This window comes from Castanea sativa, chromosome 1 (assembly GCF_040712315.1).
Source record: "Castanea sativa cultivar Marrone di Chiusa Pesio chromosome 1, ASM4071231v1".
Taxonomy (NCBI): Eukaryota; Viridiplantae; Streptophyta; class Magnoliopsida; order Fagales; family Fagaceae; genus Castanea; species Castanea sativa.
The window spans coordinates 69,857,503-69,871,286 of NC_134013.1; the positions used below are offsets into that span (position 1 = coordinate 69,857,503).

The following is a 13,784-nucleotide window of genomic DNA, read 5'->3' on the forward strand; positions in this document are numbered from 1 at the left end:
AAATAATAACTTACGGAATCAGTGACATGCCACTTAGATGCATTGGACATGCAGTCAAATGCTCTACCACTGAGCTACATTGGACATGTTGAGCACTAATGTAAGTTGTGAATCAATCCGGATGTTGATTTTACGTTTATAAATGTACATCTTCAGAATAGTATGGAATAAACAATAAGGGTACATGTAAATACAAAGCTTGTACCAACAATTTATCGTCTTTGATTACTCCCAACAGACGATAAGATGGTACAACTATAACAATATATATACAATAATCACAACTGTCCATCTTCTTTGCAACAAATTAATTATACACACTTCACATTGACATCCAATGTAAAAACACATGAGAGATTGGCAATTCAATGAGCATTCAAGAAATTGAAGTGAACCCGTTCCTGTCGATGGCAGAGACAAATATTTGGAAAAGAAACATCAGTAAACATAAAACAAAGTTCCATTGATTCTGATGGATTATATGAAGGTACAGAAATTATAACTATTTTTCAGTATTTTTTTCTATATGATTTGCTATTGCAAACATGATATCATTGCTCTAAGACTCACAAGCTAGTATGCAGGTACTGATCCAATGTGAGAGGTTTTGGACCACCAAACCAATCAATCAAGAATATATTCTCAATTTCTAACTTGAAGAACTGAAAGCTGTGATCCTCAGGCCAGTCTGTCAACCATCCAAGGCATAAAAATAAAGGTCAGAAAAAGCGGATGAAAGCAGAAGTGTTGCTAATGCATCAATTCTTGTAAATACCTTTCATCTCTGCATGCTTTGAGAACAAGGCACTTTTAGCAAATTCTGCTTCTTTGGAGTTTTTATCCACTAACTTCAACTGAAACATCATAGAGGGAAAATGAAATCCAAGTTATTCAAAATTAAAAGTTGCCCAACTTTCTAATTTGAAGGTGAGATCAAGAACTTTATAGGGCAGTGAAGGAGCTTAAAGGGAAAAGGGCCGCAGAACCTCATTGGTAAGATAGCTTGGGCAGCTTTCATTTAGCAAATTTGGATAGATCGTAATACTAGAATTCATAACGGAAAGATTTGATTTGAAGTTCATATAGTTCAAGTCATATGCAGAATATTAGAAATAGGCTGTCTAACCTATGCTTAGGAATATAATAAACTCTATTCCAAAACAGGATGCTATGTAGCCTTTGGAAAAGTCCTTTCTCTGCTTCTGATAGTTGTTAGGTGTGCTGTTATGCTTGTATGGTAGTGTGCAGCTTCCTGCTTAAGTCTTTGTTTTGTCACTAGGTGTTCTGTTATGATTGTCTTTGTTGTTTCTGATTTGCTGAATAGAATTCTGTTCATTCATATTAAGAGAGATGGTTGGGGGGGGGGGGGGGTGTGGGGGAACTAAAAGGAGACCATTACCTAGTGATGTTTCCATCATATGAAGACAATAATTATTTGTTGGTGTTGATTACATATCCACCCTGGAGTGAAGGGATTAGGGCATGGCAGATAACACCACTATATCTAATGGACTCTTAGGCTGTGGCTCATATCCAACACATGACAGGGAGCATTAAAATGATACTTAAATGATTAAGATCATCATTTCCTATCAGTTAGAATTTGATTTTTAATTACTGGGTGCGATTGGTAATACTTGTCTACTCACATATAGCAAAATCAAAGGACCCATAACAAAAAAAGAAAAAGAAAAAAGATAAGTGCAAACTGGAAATTACAGCAACAATCAATAGAGCTACAGTTAATGTGACCAAACATAAACCAAATTAGTATTAGAAAAATTTTATTTTGCAACAGACCTTGCCAGTAAGTGTAATTTTTGCGCAAGTGGGATTCTCAGGGTCTATCTTGCCACAAGTTCCAATAGGGTATTCACTGATTGTGAATGAAGCCCTGTCATCTTTCAATGCATCTCTCGCAGTTGGATCAAGAGCTGTCAAGTAAAAGTATGGGATGCCCCTACCTTTGTTAGGCAACCCATCACTAAAAGAAACCACATTCCTGCAACATATTTAGATAATTATGAAACTAGTTCTGGATAAATGAGGTGGAGGCAAACCTATCGTAAAGAAAGGTATAACAAATAAGTATAACAAATTTTTAAATTTATTCAAAAGAGAATTTAGAGTCAAGAAATGTACTCATTTATACACAAATGCATACATACACATACATGCACACTCGGAGAAGTGTGAAGTGCTCACATGCAAAATCTTTTATTAAAAAGGAAAGAAAAGACCAAAATTTGAGCCAAAAAGAAAAAAAAAATTAAAGGATTTTCTTGACAAAAGTAACTAAAAAAAAATCAATTGTATATCTATATTTTAGACTAAAAATTAGTTATGTTTGCAGGTAATCATTTGCATAATGTAATAAGAAACAAAATAGGACTTAATTCAAAAGAAGCTCACATGAAACCTTGATAGTGAAGAGGCTCTACTTGCTATTAGACATGTCTTTGAACAATCAATACTTAGAAAGTCAATTTTAGCAGTATTATAATAAATACATATTTTGTAAGAAACAAGCAAATTCATAACTATTTCTGCTTTGGAAATTTCTGGTTGCAATTAGATTCATGATACAGAGGTATTAGATACAGAGAACGGAGACTTCTGCTATAGCTGAAATGTGAATATGGATTTCGTAATCGTGAGCATGAAGTAATCAATTATATTAATAAAAATTTTCACTTATAAACGAATTATTATTTGCTGTCCATTAACAAACAGTATTTGAGGTTCTATAGTTATTGTGAGGGATTGCAAAGGTTTAGCTTCAAGGTATTTAAGGCTAGCCTCAACCTAGCAAAGAAGAGAACCAGAGTGACTATGGGTTCAACAAATGCTATAGATGTGCTTAGAAACAAAATGTTGTGCCCAAAGTGTTGTCAAACAAATTATTCAGGTCACTATAAGCTTAGAAGAGTACCCCTTTTTCATGTGATACAGAGAACATTACATTTTTTATGAATTTGCTTCCCCAGAATGAAAATTCAGGACAGCTTAATATGTTTAATCCTCATGACATTCCTGAAAGAGACAAGGGTTGATAGCAAGGGACTCACCTAAACGGTTGTTTGGATTTTTTGTGAATATTCTTAATAGCCCTTCAACAAAAAATTAAATGAAATTATGCACACTTACATCTTAACTCGACTCAACTATGAGACAAATTTTTTCTGCCCATTTTGCACTCTCTCCTGACATATATACTAGAGGAAATCAAGTTTCAAGTTACTGTATATTTTTTAGATAATGTATGAGGCAGAAATATCATACATACAATAATCTTCACAAGCACAAAAGTGTGACTGGCAATTGAAGCCATGAGTTTTAAGGAATATGAACCCAAGCATCCTTGTTTACCTATGGCTATAACTCCACAAAAACATCTAAAAGTCACTGTGCATCTCATAGAGAAGTAAAAATTTAGTAAAGAAGTAACCCATTTCAGGCAGTGCTACAATATTCTCCAAACAAAGCACTTGAATTTTAAGCTCTTGAACTTTAAAAATAATTCTCAAGTACATAGAAATAGGAAAAACTTACCCAAATGGAGCTCCTCCCAAGTCACTTGAGATGGTACTACAAAATGAAAAAGAAAAAGAAAAATAAGCTTCTGTTTCAACAGAAAACAATCACCCATATACACATATCATATTACAAAGTCAATAGTTAGGACCTTTAAAACTGAATTGTTTTGCAGCAATTGGTTTCAATACAACATAAGGTGAAAAAATATGATATATATGTTGGCTTCTTTGATTTAACAATTAAACAATAGAGAACTTCTTAACACTCACTTTCTTTATCGCACATCAGAATGTCCATAAAATATCTTAATGTATTCCTCAATAACTTTTGCATAAGCAATATATCAAAGATGAGTCCGTAATGAACCAGCAAACCAACAACTTGATTGGAAATTCCTATTGCATTTAAGTCACCCAGAGACATTAAGCTTGCATGCTATATCTTCCAACATGACCAACTGAGCTCATAAAATAGCAAGGAGGTGAGAACCCTCTATGCCCAACAAGTACAAGATTAGTGAAATAAGAGAAGAAAACTAAACATACAAAACATTACAAGAAAAACAAAGAACACATAGACAGTTAACCACAACATAAAGGATTTAAACAGAAAGGTGCAAAATTAATTAATGGTATTGACAAGTTTATCAATCACCAAAAGAAACTGTTTGTTCTCATGAATCATCTGTATTGATACACCTACAACTAAACCTTAGTCCCAAAATTTAGGGGTTTGCTGTAGATCCTCAACGCACAAATCAAGTAGGCTGTAGAACACAGATGTATTCTTTTCTACCATTCTATTCTATCCGAAGATATACTCTCTGTCACCTCCTTAATTGACACGTCAATTTTTACTACTTCTATTTATGTTATTTTGGGCCTTTCTATCATTTTTCGTTCCCTCAACTTCAATCAGCTCGCTCATTTCTATTGATAATCAGCATAAATTGGTTTTTCAATCAAATAACCAAAAAAAAAACCAATTTAATTTCACCACAACCAAGTGGGGTTGGCAATCACATAGCTAAAAATCACAACTCCTAAAGAAACCAAGCTAATGGGTTTGTTCTTTAATCATAGTCAACAGAAACATAAAACAGACCCAAAACCCATTTGGTCTATAAAAAAAATGGAGCCTTTACAAGAAATAATAAGCTAGATAAACAAGTAGAGAGAGAGAGAGAGTATACTTTAAGACCCCCCAAGAATTCTGAGAGACCAACCAACGAGCAGTGGCAGCAGCATTTTTTGGGTCCGGTTTCTTGGTTAGGAGCAACCGTCCCTCTATGGAACCTGGAAAACCCACAAAACACAAGAACAAATATAAAACATAGAAACAAGGAAGAAGGACTTTGATGCCCATGATGTTGCTATATTCTGTGATCTCCGAAGTCTGTCAGACACAGTAAAAGGGTCAAGAAGAAGAAGAAGATGAAGAACTGAACAAAATATTCGAAGTATTTATAGCCCCAAAGTTTGAGGCATATCAATAGTGTCGTGTTGGCTGTTCCAAAAAAAAAAAAAGATAAAAAGGATTTATCCTCTACTATCCAGCCAGGATATGCACGTGGATAGAATTTTGTATAATTTTTATTTTTTTTTAGAAACGTAACCAGGACATTAGTTTAGAAACTACTTTTAAAAATATTTTATTGAAAAAATAATAAAATAAAAATATTTTATTAAAAAAATAATCAAATAATAAATATTGTTGACAATTTTTTTATAATTTTATATTTTCTATAAAAATAGTGTCAAAACTTTCTTATTATAATTTATTTACAATTGTCTTAAGGACATTCGTTAACATGACCCTTAATTTAAATCAAGTAATCCATTTACTTGGTTCATGATTGAAAAGACAAACACAACTTCTTTATAAAAAAAAAAGAAAAAGAAAGAAAGAAACACTCAAAGTTGATCTACTTAATTCAATGCCATAAGTTTATTTTATTTTATTCTATTTTAGGTGGATAGCAAGGAGGGGAGGTACAAACAACATATATAAATATAAGCATTTTGTTTGTTTCAGCATTAACATTTTTTTAGAAAATGAATTATTTTTAAAAAAAAAAATTTTTTTAGATAATTATCACATTTTCCTATATTTGATAACAACTTTAAAATAAATTGAAAAAATAACTTTTAACTTCCCTTATTTAGGTTGGTGTGAGATAGAGTTATTTTCCACTAAATTTTAGTAGAAATCAATTGTTTGTTTCGACTTTAACATCTTATGAAAATGAATCACTTTTTAAAAAATTATCTTATTTTCTTATGTTTAGTAGAAACTTTAAAATAGGCTGGAAAATTATTATTTGACTTCCCTCATATAGCTTGACTTAAAATATAGTTGTTTTCCAAGAAATTTTAGTAAAAAACGATTCTATCTCACACCAAACTAAATAAAAAAAAAATCAAAACATGGTTTCCTCTAAGCCATTTTTTGCGGATATTACCAAATACTAAAAAATGCAAAAAACTATCTTCACATAAAGTTTTCCATCGAAACAAATGAATATAATATTTGATAAAAAAAAAAAACTAGATTGCATTTTATATATCATCTACTTTTCAATTATTATTATTATTATTATAAAAATTAAATTGATATTATAATATTGATAAATTTTACTATATAATCCTTACAAACTGACGAGCCAATTTTTATATATAAAACAAAATTTTAGTAATTCATTTATTATATTGTTAATATGAGACGACTTATATTCATTATCAGTTTATAAGTATTTTGTAGTAAAATTAGTATTGAATTTAGTATTTTTAGGAAATTTAAAATATTAAATTGTTGAAAAATTTAACTATATAATTCTTACAAATTGATGTGTCTATTTTTAAATAGAAAACACAAATTTAAAAATTTATTTATTCTGTTATATATTTTTTTTATACAAAATAGAATTCTACTCTAGCCTAATCTAAGTGTATATATGTGTGAAACTCCCTCTGGAGACTTGAATCTTGGTCCTTACCCCCCACACCCCACAAGCATTTATACTTATGGAGTGACCACCGCATTAAGGGTGTGCGGTGGTATTTATTCTATTATTTACATGTACAAGTTATATTTATTGTCAATTTGCAAGTAGTTTATAGTATAGTTGGTATTAACTTCAAGATTTTCCAAAAATTAAAATAATAATTGAATAATAAATGTTTGAAATTTGAAATTTTATATATTACAGTTGTTCTTGAAATTTAAGACATCTTATTTCTTGTTGATAATAGATATGGTCTATTTTGTTTAGAGAGGTAGATAGTTGGGAGGGAAACGTGATTCAAATTATAGAGAATATCACTACTGTAAGTGCACAATTTGTACCCGGATCCAAAAACAAGTGATGTGCTCAGGCCCAAAGGGCATTATACAATGAAATTTGTAGAGTATGAGTTTGAAACCTAGGTTTGGGATGTTGGAAGGTTGATCAACAGGCTAGAATGCCGCTGTCTATGCAAGTAATAGATGGACGTAACAAAAAAACCTCCTCGGACGTAAGCCGAGGACAATTTGTATAGTATTTCTTTTTCTAAGCAAAAGATTACAACTTTTGGTTTTTAGCCAAGAAGAAGAGATCCCCCTCTTTTTTCCTCTCTCGTCTTTTTATATCATTCTTCTTCTTCCCTGTTTCATCCACGTGTAACACAAATCTTTCTCCCAGATACTTGTCTCATCCACCACCTTCTTAAAGTCTTCAAATAATAGCTAGAAGGCTGAATTTTACTATTCAGAGGTCATTTCTCCATTAATGCGGCCAGGGAGGTAGATGCAGGGCCTTTAATGCGGTTGTAGCAGCTTTTTTCTCAAACATTTCTCACACGTTTCTGCTTCTAAAGGGTGTTTGGATCACACCTTTACCTAATAGATCTTCCAAAATTTTGCCTTTAAACCGTTTAGCAAGTCTCAGGGCCTTTGCTGGGCCCGTCCGAGGAGATACTTCTCATCGGACAACTCCTCGGATTATTATAGTGCGGACTGACCTGTGGGCCTAGAGACCTTGATTGAACAGATTTGTACCAACTAATCAGGCCCAAAGTCCAAACGCATATTCAAGTACTTTTACCCCCCACAACTACCTTATGAGCGATCACTTGAAGTTAAACCCCTCCAATATTATTAAAGATTTGATAAAATATTTAGTTAATATAACCTTCATTAATTAGTTTTTTTTTTTCGATGAACCATTAATTAGTTATTTGGCTTAAAAAATAAATTGAACCACCTCCTTTTTGGTTTTTTCCCCTCTCCCATTATTTTCCTATCGAAATAAATAATTAAATAATAGATTTATTGTTTTCCCCCTATAGGATTTAGAAAGAACTTGGTGCTCTCCACTACACTGAACTGCAATTAGTAAAACGGAAAGCAACTAGAGAAGGGACACTGGTCCTTGTTTTGAGGGTCACACAACTCGCCAGCATGGGTTTCCTTTGCACTTATTGGTTGGTATAGTATCATTCATCAGTTTAATCAACAAGTCTCCTGTGACTTTATCTTATCGTGTTCACGTGTACCTTCTTCAAGCTTGTACCACAATTGCCTCGTGGGGTAAGAAAAAAATAAGAAATATTGTATGGAAAATGTTAACAAACACGGTGTGGTGTGGTAATCCTAAAACTTATAAAGTTGACAAAATACTAACATATAACTAAGGGGTTTATAAAAATTTTGATATAAAATTAGGTGTTAACAGGCACCTTACGGTACTCTTGTGTTTGTGTTATGGTAGATCATAAAATAGACATCATTGATTGAAATTATATTGTTAGGTTCATATTTTTATGTGATTGGTATATCCTATGACAAAACGCACTTTATTTATTTATTATTTATCATTATTTTTTCCATGGTGCGCATAACATGTTTGTTAAGTGCTTTCAGAAAAAATAAGTAAGAAGCCAATCAAAACAATCAATCTTAATTTGTACTATGGCTTCTCAAGACTAGTTATTTTTAGATAAGTTGGTTTGTATGAGTATGAGTTCATTCATTATATTCGACTTATTAATGCATTGGACTTACCCTTGTATTTGAAATTTTGTCATGGATTGACAAAGAGGGAGATTATTAGGGTTATGTGTTTTGGTATTGTCAAACCATGCCAAATTATTTGTCTTTTATTGAGTTTTGATGTGTCTTAAAGTTGTAATTAAAGACCAACACAAATCCCATTTCCAACATTACAAGTATAGAGTTTTATAAGTTTTTAACTAAAACTTACTTACTTTGCTCAAGCTAAGTTTACAACTTTCAGAAAAAATCCAAAGTTAACTTGTGTTCTTCACCTTGTCCCTCACAATTTCTTCAGCCACAAAAGAGAAAGAGAGCTAGAGATAAAAGAAAGATAATTTTTAGTTAGCTTTAGCCCACATACCATTGCAACTGTTTAAGTCATAGGCATGGTAGATTTACCACACAATTATTTTATATCAATAGATAATCTAAAAGTACATGGCACTTTTAGTGTAATCCTTACATATACAAACAAAATAGCTTTAAGATTAACAATCTAATCAAATTCAACCAGAAAATAAGCTAAGGTAAGATGTCACCAATGATTTACAAGCTGGACTTGTACATAACTTTAGGATAAACCTTATATAGCAAACAATAATTCCAAGAACACAACAACAGATAGGATCTTATGAACAATAATTATCAATTAAAAATAAAAAAACTTGCACTAAATAGAACTACACAAAACAAACAAACTTTGTAAGAATAAAAACTTTATGTTCATGTTTACAACTTAAAACTACCAACTAAAGTCTGCACCTGCATCATAACCCAAAATGTGCAAAATACAGAATAAAAACTTTAAAAAATAATAATAATAAAGAAAAGAAAAAGGCAAAGAAATCAGGCATTTCTTTTTCTTTGTTCATTTTCTTCTATTGACATCTTCATTTCCCTATTTTTTTTTTATATACAAAATTGAGGGCATTATACCTCAAATTGAGGTGTCAACTCTGCAGGCGCGATTTCTTTCTCTAACCTTACCAAGCTTTCACAAAATCACAATTTTTTTCTGTCTATGTCATATCTACCCCTGCAAGGCCCATCATCAAACCATCAATTCCCATAACAAACAATTTCCAAAAGAATTGAAGATACTTTCACACTCAAAGAGAGAAGGAGAAAGAATGATATAGAAAGATATATGTTACAGCAGCATTACTATTACCTAAAAAGTTGAATAGATAAATGTTTGTTTTGCTTTTATTACTACTTCCCAATGCAATGAATTCCTCCTTAATAAGGGCAATTAAGCATCTTTTCACACTTCACATGCCTAAATATTTATCATTATTTCTGGGAATCACAACCAAACAGCCAATTATGAATCCATTAATTGCCAACTATTGGAGAAAACAAAAAACGTTTGGTTTGTTTTAACAAATAAAAAAAAAGTGTGTGAGAACTAATGAATCCCGAAGGTAATTCGATCTTATATTAAAATAAAAAAAAATGTTTCAGCAGCATTACTATTACCTAAAAAGTTGAATAGATAATTGTTTGTTTTGCTTTTATTACTACTTCCCAATGCAATGAATTCCTCCTTAATAAGTGCAATTAAGCATCTTTTCACACTTCACATGCCTAAATATTTATCATTATTTCAAGGAATCACAACCAAACAGCCAAAACCAAACCTTTGCCGGAAAAACACTCTGAAAATCAAAACCAAACCAAGAAATCACAAACTCAGCCATACTTTGAGCATGTCAGAATTAACTTTCAATTCCATTAAAACTCAGAGACCAAGAAATTACAGGACCATTCAACATTAATAGCCTTTCAATCATCAATATATCAGATAATAGTTCATAACATCTGAACCGATTTAAAGTACAAAACTATGTTCACAACTTTACACGATTTTAAGCCCCAAAAAAAAAAACAATCATGTATAAACAAACACAACCCAAAACAAAGTAATCCAACATACTTAAAGTCACAGATTAACTAAGATTGAAAAAAAAAAATTCAGCCACCAAACCAAGAAATCAAAATACAGAAAGAGAGGTAAAAAGAAAAGAAAAAGGAGACGTACATATCGGCGACGATGCAAAGCGTCGCCGGTGCGAAGGGGAGGCGAAGAGCGAAGCGTCGGGGTTTGTGCTCAAATCGGCGACGACGTGATTTTGAATCGACGATGATGCTCAGGTGGTTCTTCAATCGGCGACGGCGTGCTCAAGAATCATTGCAAATCTTTCTGATCGGCGACGGTTCAGGTGGATATCAGCAACGGTTTAGGTGGATATCAACGACGGTTCAGGTCTCCAATCGGCAACGGTTTAGGTCTTATCGGCGACGCTTATTGGTGAAGCTTATCGGCAACAGTTCAGGGATCTCTTCGGCGACGGTCAGATGGCTTATCAGCGACGGTAAGATGCTTATCGGCAACGGTAAGAAGCTTTTCGGCGATGGCTTCTTTTGGTAAGATGGCTTATCGGCGATGGTTCAGGGATCTCTTCAGCGACGGTCAGATGGCTTATCGGCGACAGTAAGATGCTTATCGGCGACGGATTCTTTTGGTAAGATGGCTCCTTTTGGCGACGGTAAGATGCTTTGGATGAAGGCTTTTGGGAGCTTTTCGGTGGGTTGGGTTCTTTTGGGCTAAAGGCTTTTAGAGAAAATAGGATGAAATAGAAGGTTTTGGTATTTATAGTGGCCTTTAGTGACGAATTGGTCCGTCGCTATTGCTACTTCTTCGTCGCCAAATGTAGTAGGCTTTTAAGCTTTTAGCGACGAATTTAAGTTTCGTCACTAAAGACCCAAGCTTTGTTAAGATTTTTAGTGACGAAATTCATATTTCGTCACTAAAGCAAACTTTTAGTGACAAATTGTGATTTCGTTGCTAAAAACATGAAAGTGCAAAACTATTATTATTTTTAGTGACGAATATTTTTCGTCACTAATTCTTCCTTATAGTGACGAAATGATTTTCGTCACTAATACTATTCACAGCAATACCTACAGTGACGAAATATTTCGTCACTAAAAATTTTAACTTTTAGCGACGAAATATTTCATCGCTATAGATTGATTAAACTTGCGCCAAAGTTTCCCTCCGTTGGCGCCCATTTTTCAGATCACAATAGAGATGAAATTTATATTTCGTCACTAAATGTTATATTTTTTTTTTCATTATTAGTGACGGAATCCATATTTCGTCACTAAAGCTGTATTTTTAGCGACGAAAAATATTTCCTCACTAATTTTCGTCACTAAAAATACATTTTGTTGTAGTGCAAGTTGAAGAAACAAAGTTTGCTCAAGAAAATGTCAAGAAAAAACATCTTTTCAGCACTTTTTCAACATGTACCTTGATAGCAGCTCGATGGAAGCTCAATACCTCTCAATAGAAGCTCGAAACTTACTGTTTCCTTGATAGAAGTCTCAACACAAGCTCGATCGATCGAGCGTCGCAGATCAACAAAAATTAGCAACTCGAAAAAGCTCATAACTTATTTGTTTGAAGCACGAATTGAGATCCGTTTGAACCAAGATTTAAAGGACATTATAAGCCATCTATTAGGAGGCTTTTTAGAGAGAGAAACACTCTATTTATGTGGCTAGGGTCTTGTAACCAAGTTTTCTCTATTTCACTAGACCAAAGAGTTTTAAAGTAGCTCTAAAGGTTCCATTAGTGAAGAAGTTGAAGTCATAGCAACCACCACTGACTTACTAATGTGAGAAAAACCTTCAAGAAGTTCTTGAAGTCAGCTGGAGGTTTCCAATTCTAATTGTGGGTGAAATGTTCATATATTGAAGAGTTCAGAGGTTCTAAAGCGATAGAAGATTTCTGCTGTAAGTTCATCTACTAGATTGTAGAGCCTAGGAGTAAAGGCTTTGTACTAAATATGAAACTTTTCTTTATTATAGTGGATTGCTTTTTGGGAAGGTTTTCCCCCCAGGTTCTTTATTATGAAACTAGTTTGTTTCATTGGTTTTCCTGTGTCATCATATCTTGTCTTATATATTATTTTGATGTGCATGATATTGACATGATATTAATGTTTGTTTGTTTGAACAAGGATTATTTATAATAGATCTAATTAACAACTTGATTTTAAAACTTGTTAATTCTATTAACCAGTGTCTAAATTTCCCAACATATACTATATCTAAAAAAAAAAGTTGTATATAAAATGAAAGGAAGGGTCTTTGAATAATTCACTTATTTTTTAGTATCAGCAAATAATTCATTGGTTTTTTCACATCCTCTCTAGTGTTTGTGCTATGGTGGGTCTAATAGAAATTTTTTTTAAGAGAGTTTTAACATGTAGCATCCGCTCCTGATGATAACTCTTTTTATTATCAAACTAAGACATCAGTCGATTTTTGGTGTAGGCAGGGATTGAATCCTAAATCTCTTATTTAACTATCAGAAATTTTATCAGTTGAGCTAACTGGAACCCATAAGTCTAATAGAAACCTTTTCAAATGAAGATGCATAAGATGTGAAAAAGTTGGTAAAAAATTTCGAAACCCTTGAAAAACAAAAAATGAAAATGCTAACCCCATCATTTTATAGAACTTGTGTATAAAATGATGCTTCTCTAACTAGTGTCACTAAAAAACTAAAGAGACATCTTTTATGAAGACAACTTAGGTCTTGTTTAGGTGGAAAAATATCATTACTCATCACCCTATAACTCATTTCCTATCACTTAAAAATTCCCAAATATCCCCTAAACCCAGTTATGTTTTCAAATCCAAAAACTCAAAAATGTGTGACCCACACTCTGACCTAGGCTACCGGTGCTCTCAGAACCCCTACCCGCCCCCTCCTCACCCCACTTACCCCAAAACCTAACTTCACCAAACCATCCTCCTCACTCCCCTTTTGCGCCTCAACACAAAATGTCCTTTACTCAATCCTCACCCAACTGCGCTGATGCCACCAATGATGGATGGGCTTTCTTCCTCCCTCCTTGTCCCTAAAACCGAACCCACAACCTACGTCTGTACCTCCTTCCTCCGTCCTTGGCGCCAAAACCGAACCCAGCATTAACCCAGACAAGGTGGGATTTTTGTGAAGATGGGGTTGTGCTGAGGATGTGAAGAAAGATGGGAGTGTAGTGATGTGGCTACGCAAATGGGGTTGTAGTTGTGGAAGCAAATGCTCATTAGAGCCATTGGTGGGGAGTATGAAAAGGAGCTGTAGATTTGACTCTTCTCTGACCGTGGGGCCCGCTAATGTGAGGGTATTTAGGAAA

At 33.3% G+C, this 13,784-nt stretch overlaps 1 protein-coding gene and 1 long non-coding RNA gene across 2 annotated transcripts; both read right to left on the reverse strand.

The window, feature by feature from the left end:
- Nucleotides 1–128: 128 nt before the first annotated feature.
- Nucleotides 129–4,993, reverse strand: LOC142623091 (uncharacterized). Its single transcript, XM_075796526.1, has 6 exons — nt 4,730–4,993; nt 3,553–3,588; nt 1,801–2,002; nt 776–854; nt 571–688; nt 129–401 (listed from the first exon to the last, which is right to left on the reverse strand). The coding sequence occupies exons 1-6, from the start codon at nt 4,900–4,902 to the stop codon at nt 377–379; spliced, it is 633 nt and encodes a 210-aa protein (XP_075652641.1). The 5' UTR covers nt 4,903–4,993; the 3' UTR covers nt 129–376.
- Nucleotides 4,994–9,216: 4,223 nt separating this feature from the next.
- Nucleotides 9,217–11,194, reverse strand: LOC142621916 (uncharacterized). The gene is made up of 2 exons (XR_012841846.1): nt 10,613–11,194; nt 9,217–9,607 (listed from the first exon to the last, which is right to left on the reverse strand). It is a non-coding gene; the product is annotated as an uncharacterized LOC142621916 (long non-coding RNA).
- Nucleotides 11,195–13,784: the final 2,590 nt, after the last annotated feature.